This window comes from Pseudonaja textilis, chromosome 3 (assembly GCF_049901715.1).
Source record: "Pseudonaja textilis isolate UNSWEBS1 chromosome 3, rPseTex1.2, whole genome shotgun sequence".
Taxonomy (NCBI): domain Eukaryota; kingdom Metazoa; phylum Chordata; class Lepidosauria; order Squamata; family Elapidae; genus Pseudonaja; species Pseudonaja textilis.
Genome location: NC_141992.1, coordinates 61,032,872 through 61,040,499, shown reverse-complemented (window position 1 = coordinate 61,040,499; position 7,628 = coordinate 61,032,872). Strand labels below are relative to the sequence as shown.

Below are 7,628 nucleotides of genomic sequence, written 5' to 3'. Positions count from 1 at the left end.
GAATTTGGCACTCTTACCTATATTTAACAGGGAAGGGGGAAAAGAGAAAGGTATGGATTGTGGGCCTATTAGTGATACATCCACCCTGTTGGATGGTTTCACATACACATTGAATAATATGAAATAAAGGAGAATCTATGGTCCTCATGTTTAGTTATTGCTTCCAGAAGTTATCTTCATTTGTAGTGAGCCACTGCATTATCTGGAAACAATCTAAACAAAATTATTAAAAATTGAATGCTTCATAAAACTTGTTCTTCCACCATTGCGGATACCTTCATACTGTATATAAGTTACATTATGACTTAGGACAACCCAATGAAGATTGCAATAAATCTGAGTATCCTGAAGAAAAAAATGAGAGGGTCAAAAGCATCATTTGGGCTGCATTCTCACTGTAAAGATAAACCCAAGTCAGCAAAGCCAGTTTCCATTATACAAGTAGATCTATCTAGGGCTGCTTTTATTTAAGAAAGCCTGAAAGAAGCAACCATCATCTTCTGGCCTTGCCAATTCTGGGCCTACAGAGCCTAATTTTGAGTAGATATTTTTATTAGAGGTCTGAAAAATCTCAGAAGTGTCTGTTCAGACTAATGTTCCTGCTCTGCGGCAGAAACATTACAAAAAAATCAAACGGAGTTGCTAAATAATTATAGAATTTCTAATTATAAGAAACATAAAAAGCACTTAGCACTATCTTCCCCAACCTGGCGCCCTCTAGGTGTTTTCGATCAACTCCCATAACCCCTATTTCGGCTGAAGGATGATGGGAGTTGAAGTCCAAAGCCTCTGGATGTTGGGAAGGGTGAGCTACCCGTTTACCTTACCAAAGGCAACAGTACTCCGGCCACGCCCCTTCCCCCCCTCCCATCTTTCCGTCTTGCTTCGGCCTCAGTCCGTTATTACTGTTTGGGCTCGCACGCTCAGGCTCCGCCCATTTCGCCCATCTCGCTCTCTAAAAATGAATAAACCTCTGCGCCTGCGCGTTGCGGGGCCCCTTGGTGCAGCCCCAAGCTGAGTCCGAAGAAGGCGGGGAAGCGCCTGTCTCGCCAGGGCCTTTTTTTGCCTGTTCCGCTGGGCAGCCCGTAGGCTGCCGCAGGAGGTGGAGTCGTGTCCCCCCCCCTCGCTCCCGGGCCGCTTGCCTTGGTGGAAGGGAGATAATAGGACGACTTCTCACCTCCCTGGAGCCCGAGAGAAAGCAGTTGCCACCTGCCCCTCCTCCTGCTCAGTGGCAAGGTTGGTTATGAATTGAAAGCAGCGGCTGTCTGCTCTTGGCTTTAAGGCTTAAGCCCTATAGCCTGGCTGCGGAGACCCTTTCTCGTCTGGAGCCTCTGCTGTGTGTGGATTCACACGTGCGTGCGCTTGGTTGGGCGTATCTGACCGTGGGAGAGGGTCCTCCTGACATCGGCCTTTCTTTTGAGGTCATCTGATAGGGCCGGGCTCTGCCTCTTGAGAAGACAACCGCTGGGTGTTGCAGAGGTGCAAGTCATCTGGTAGGTTGGTAATTCAGGTGGGTGTGGGCCAGGGCAAGTCAAGCTGGTTGAACTCAACTTTTGTCTTCCCTGTAGAGGGCAGCAGCAGTGGCCCCCTTCTTTCTCCAGGCTGAACGTCTAGGAGTTAAATGGGGCCTAAATGAGTTTGGAATTGATTTTGGGGGTGATAAGAAGTCCCTTAGAACCTGGTGCCTTTGGTGGCCATAATCTTCAAGCTGTCCTATAGAATTATGCAAGTTGAAGGCCAACCTGTCTGAAAAGTAACCTGGTGGTGCCTTTGTGGAGGTAACTGAGGATTTGCTTCCTACTGCATAAACAGAAAGCCAAGACTGTGCTATGTTATTAGGATCAGGACATTCGGGTTCTACCTTTTTTTTAAACAAAAATAAGCCATTCAGACATTGACCTGAGTTCTTAACACATAAATATGTTCTGCTGTTATATAAATATAGTCTTGCTTCTGACTGTCCACTCATCAATCCTCAAGGGCTGAAAACATCCCATTCCATATTACTCATTAGATTTGTAAACAGTTTGGAGTGTGGGAGTCTTGTTTTGGCCTTTGTTATGCGATCATGATCTTAAAAAAAAAAATCTGGCTTTCTACCTTTATTGAAGAAGAAAATTCAAACCACAAGTATCTTCCAGAAGCAATGTTGCACATCTCTGCTTTTGTACTATGGTTAGAGAAAATAGAGGTAACAATATGTATATCTTAGAATTAAAATCTACAAGTTTGAATGGCAGCAGTCTAGAATCTTGATGACTTTTTTTCAGTCAGGATACTCTTGTTTTAAATTGAGAATGTCTATATGGTGTTCTTGCAAATATATCTTGCTGCATTGGAGTCTCATTATCTCCAGGTAATTTTTAGCTTTCTGGATTCTACAACCTGGCTTTGTTGGCTGTTGATGAACCAATATGCCTGGTAGAAGACCCAGGAAAAGCCCCCAGACTAAGGGTCAAGCAGGAGCTGCCGCAAAACAGGTATATTTCTTCTGTTAATCCCTTTTGCTGTGTATCGGTTAAGGACTTTATACAGAGTGCGGTTTTATAACTGTAATTTGGAGATGACTTAGAGGTCCTCATGCTTTGAGAAGTAGAGCTTTCTTCAATAATCCACCATTTAAATTAGGTAGGAGACACAAACTGACTGAAGTCCATGCATCCAGCCTTTAGCAATTTTAGGTTTTGTTAGATTTAAATCAAACCTGACCAAAAGGTCTGGAAAGCCCAGCAAGTGATTAATAACATTTTCTCTTGTTAGAATTGTGGAGTGGTCTGAGTTATTTTCTTATAAGGTATCCTAGATTCTTAACAGAATTTTTTGAAGCCACAAATATTGGGAAAATGGGTATGCTTGCTAATTCAGGGGAGAGTCTGTTCTTTAAAATATGGAAAAAATACTTAAAGTTTGACAATTACTGACTTAAATCTGTTGTTCATTTTTGTAAATTTCACAGTTGACAATAGTTGCTACTAGTGCCACTAAGGTGGTGATTGCCTTTGTTAGCTAAATAAATGCCAGTTATTTTATAGAAATTTGACTATAATTGCCTGACATAGTAAAGTAGTGGAACTAAATTATCAGTTCTTTAGAAAAACAAAGTACTTCAATAATCAGAATGGAAAGGGCTTTTTAAAAAAATACCTGAAACAATGAATCTGTGAAATCAAATTCGTCAGTTTTTTTAAATATTTGTCATACAATATACAATACAGGTAATCCTCAACTTATCACACTTCATTTAGTGACCATTCAAAGTTACAATAGCACTGAAAAAAGTGACTTATGACTGTTTTTCACACTTACGACCATTGCAGCAACCCATGCGGTCATGTGATCAAAATTCAGATGCTTGGCAACTGACATGTTTATGACAGTTGCTTTGTCCCAAAGTCACATGATCCCTTTTTGCGGCCTTCTGATAAGCAAAGTCAATGGGGAAGCTAGTGCAACTTAACAATCAGCTTAATAACTTATCAGCTGCAGTGATTCACTTAACAACTGTGGTAAGGAGAGTCATAAAATGTGGGGAAACTCACTTAACAACAGAAATTTTGGGCTCAACTATGTAAGTTGAGGTCTACCTGTACACTTGTTTATAATGTGCAGCTAAAGAAGGAAAAATACCTCTCTTTGACTCATTAAATCGCCATGGTTTTTGCAAGGAACTTGTGGCTGCTTAGAAAACAATCGCAATATACATGTAGACATCGTTAATAGCAGCTTTCTAAGCTGTCTTGCAAGATATGTCATAGCATAGCCTGTTTTGAGTGGGACAAGCAGAACAAATAGCCATATTAATGGGTATTACTACAGGGGAGAGTAAAAATTTTCCAGTGTTATTGGATTTGATCTTATGAAAGAGGACATGAAATTTCATCCTTTTAATAGGCATGATTTGCAAAAATGCCATGCACCCAAGTTGAGGGTAAAGTAGCAGAGAGGGGATAAATCTTCTACTCTTTTAGAGGGTTTTTAAACTTTAATAAGATATCAGGGAAACATTGTCTTTGTGCAAACTTAAAACAAGGAAATAATCAAACAATTTGTAAATCTTAGAGAAAAGATAGACACTAATTTAAGAATGTTGAATTAATAAACATAAGTGTGGTTAACTCAGCATTTGGATTTTGATCAGCATAATTAGTTCATATTGAAGCTATAGTATTGGCTATTCATGCTAGGAATTTATTGTGGCTGCTTTTTTAAAGAAGGCCTCTACTATTTAGGAGTAGAGTTTCCTAAACTTGGAATTTTTTACTTTTACTTAAAATACAAATGTTAAAAATGAATGGAAGTTAGACTGTTTATATAATAAAGAATTTTATAGAATATAAATAACCAATTCCCACTAACTGAAAATTGTAGTCCCAGCATCTGGAGAATAGCTTATCCCTGTCCTTTGCCATAATGAATGAAGTTTGAGTCCAGCAGGAATATTTAATTCAATTGCCTTATTTTTGAGTTCTAAAGGCAGATCCTTTTGTGTGTTTCCAGAAAAGGTAGGAGTGTTGGGTTGATTTAGTACAAATAGTACTTTGTAAAATGTTAACCACATAATGTATTTCTTGAAATTCCTTTCCCTTAGTGATCCCAGGATGGAAACAGATAATCATCTTATTTTCTTTGCTTTATATAACATAGTAGACTCAAGTAAAAAAAAAAGCATTTAATGATACATTTTGTACTGGGTGCCAAATCATAGCATGTATGAGAATGAACCAGGATAAACCTCATATGCACATTTCTTTCATTCTCTCTTTTTTGAGGGGTCCTTGGTACTCTCTGTGGGTTGGTAAATATTCATTAAATAAGTGGTGAGTGGAAGTGGTGGAATTTTAAAATAAGTATTAAGCTCTTAGCAAAAAGAAAAAGTTATGTTACACAGATTTTCCACTTGAACAGACAACAGACTCCAGAATTTGAGAAGGAAAAGACCTTAGAAATAGTTGTCAAGTTTGGGACGCCCAAACATAAGAGTACAAACTTACTGAAAGTCAAATTGTTTTTGCTTCATGCTCTGAATAGTTGAAATGAGAAGTAATTGAAGCAAAACACCCCACACATGTGTGGGTGTGTGCGCGCACACCCACAGTGCGATGGACAAGAATGACTTGATAGCAGAGTGGAACTAGCTCATAGAACCCCTTTTAGTTTAAGGAACATTGATTAAAAAAATCTAAGAATTTTTAGCTCAAATTGCCACTTGCCATAAATGGATAATTTGGGGTCAAATATTGTCTCTTAGTTTAAGGTGTACTGTGGTGGACTGGCAATTGAAAAAATGACGGGAGACGCAGAGAAGACGTCTGAGCAACTGCCAGCCCCGAGAGCCCTCGAGTAGCAGTATTTATTAAGAAAATGCAAATACAAAATCAAAACAATGACTTCAACATTAGCTCAGCAACATTATCTAGCTAGGCCTTGGCGAAGGTGATAAATTTCCCGTGAGAAAGCAGGGCACCAAAGGTCCCATGGCTCGGATAGGTACTGTGAACTCCCACACACATTCCTGTCCTCTGAGCTTTGCAGATAACAGGATCAAACTCTCATCATAAAGACACTACTGCCCTCATGAGGAGCGTTTGTGATACCCCCCAGATCTTACAAAGCTGTACAAGAACTTGCAGAATATGATGGATATATTACCACATTCCCTCCTTTTTTATTTATTCAAAGATAGGGGTGTTTCAGTGGCAAAATACACAGTTCCTCGCAAACTTGATTTCGTACACTTAAGGCTGAGGCACACATTTGAAATAGATTAGGAATACATTGAATACAGCAACATAACATAATAAGTGTAATAACAATTATTACAACTAATTGAAGCAATAAACGTAACCATGAGCTGTCAGGAAGCCAATCCCATAGCAAAGCCCAAAGTGACTTATTGAAGCCATCTTTTCCTGCTTCGTGTTAGCTATGCGGTCTTCCATATCATGAACAGTTCTTGTAATGTTAGGCTCATAATTATGTATAAAAAACACAACAATGTAAATGAATTAAAGCACAAACTCCTAACATTATATCTAAAGCATAAAGTAATTTGGCGAATTTCAGACACTTCTTCATTTAACATCTTAATATTCTCAACAGTATCATAAAACATAGCAACAGTAAAATTATTTAAAATATGAATATCTCTATAGTTCATAGCTATTCCAAAAGGTGGGTACATGCATACAAAGCTAACAATTAGTTACATTTAAACTCTTTGCTGCAATCCGAACGTCCTTGATGTAGGAATTTTCCTTCCATAAATTATCACCAAGGTCTCTAGTTTCTGAGATAATGGCAGCTCTCCGCCTCCGTATTAGAGTCCGTGGAGGCATAAGACGAATGGAAAAAGAAGTTGTGTAAAGTAACTTAGGCAACTCCAATTGACACCAATATTGTCCATAGTCTGAAACAGAAACATTAAACAGAATCAGAGTTGTAGCACAGGCTGAAGATATAATATCCTTATCAGGTCCCGAGTAAAGAATGTCTTGACCCTTATGCCAGGACCAATATGCTGGAAAAATCAAAAGATGCCCTGTTTGCAGATTAATTTAGTCCGATTCCCCAAAGGAACCTGCTGCATACAAGTTGATAATCTCAGATAAGCAGTCATCTTTTCCCAGCTTTCACAGCGCCACGCCTGGACTGCCGGCATCAAGAGAATCAGGAACCACGGAAACACCATCCTGAGAATCAGGAACCTCAGGAACGGAATCAGGAACCACAGGAACGCCATCCTGAGAATCAGGAACATCCCTCACTGGCACCTGCGAAGGCGCTTGTGAATGATCAGGCCGGATACATCGACCAGGAACCCAACGAATTTGACCAAGATGTTCTACTGCTGCATAACCACGTCCCCACGTAATCAGCTCAGCGGGAACCCATGCCGGATCCGGAAGGAATCGCACCAACACTCGAGGCCTCACTGCATCTGTAGAAGGGAAGAAAAATGCCTGCTGGCCGCTCGCAGGGGTTACCAGACAAATTTAAAAATTTAAAGTATACAAAGCAAGATTTAAATGATCTTGAATTGCCGGAAGCCCCAGGAGCTTCCCTCCTTTTTTATTTAATTTAGCTAACATGTTCTTGAGCGTGCCATTATATCGCTCCACAATAGCTTGTCCTGTGGAATTGTATGGAATTCCAAATTTATGTTCCACGGACCACTGTTTGCAAAACTGATCAAAGACTGTGCTCCGATAAGCCGCACCATTGTCTGTTTTTAAAGTTTGAGGCGTACCAGCGACTGAAAATGTCTTAATGCAATGATTGATGACATGTTTAACCGCTTCACCTCTTTGAGGAGTAGCCATTAGAAATCCTGAATAAGTATCCACAGTCACATGTATATACTTCCAAGGTGCAAATGATGGATACTGAGTAACATCCATTTGCCAAATCATTGAGGGTTTCAACCCCTGGGGTTGACTCCCATAGGAATAGCCGTGCCTTGCTTTGAACAAGTTGGACATTGTTGAATTATGGCAGCAGCTTCTGCAGCAGTAAGCTTGAATTGATGTGCCAACGCTTTAGCATTTTGATGAAAATAACTATGGCTGTCCCATGGCTGGACAGTGAGAACTGAAGTTACAGCACTGTCAGCTTTGGCATTGCCTTGTGAT

The 7,628-nt window shown here is 39.9% G+C and overlaps 1 protein-coding gene across 2 annotated transcripts in view; it reads left to right on the top strand.

Moving 5' to 3' along the window:
• Positions 1–971: 971 nt before the first annotated feature.
• CC2D1B (coiled-coil and C2 domain containing 1B) overlaps positions 972–7,628 on the top strand; it is a 36,867-nt gene continuing 30,210 nt past the window's right edge. The window contains exons 1-2 of one of the 2 annotated variants that reach the window (XM_026707091.2): positions 972–1,493; positions 2,357–2,480. In XM_026707091.2, coding sequence (XP_026562876.1) covers positions 2,415–2,480 — 66 coding nt within the window. In that variant the 5' untranslated portion in view covers positions 972–1,493; positions 2,357–2,414. The remainder of the gene's footprint in view (positions 1,494–2,356; positions 2,481–7,628) is intronic. The other variant, XM_026707093.2, reaches the window with a different exon arrangement.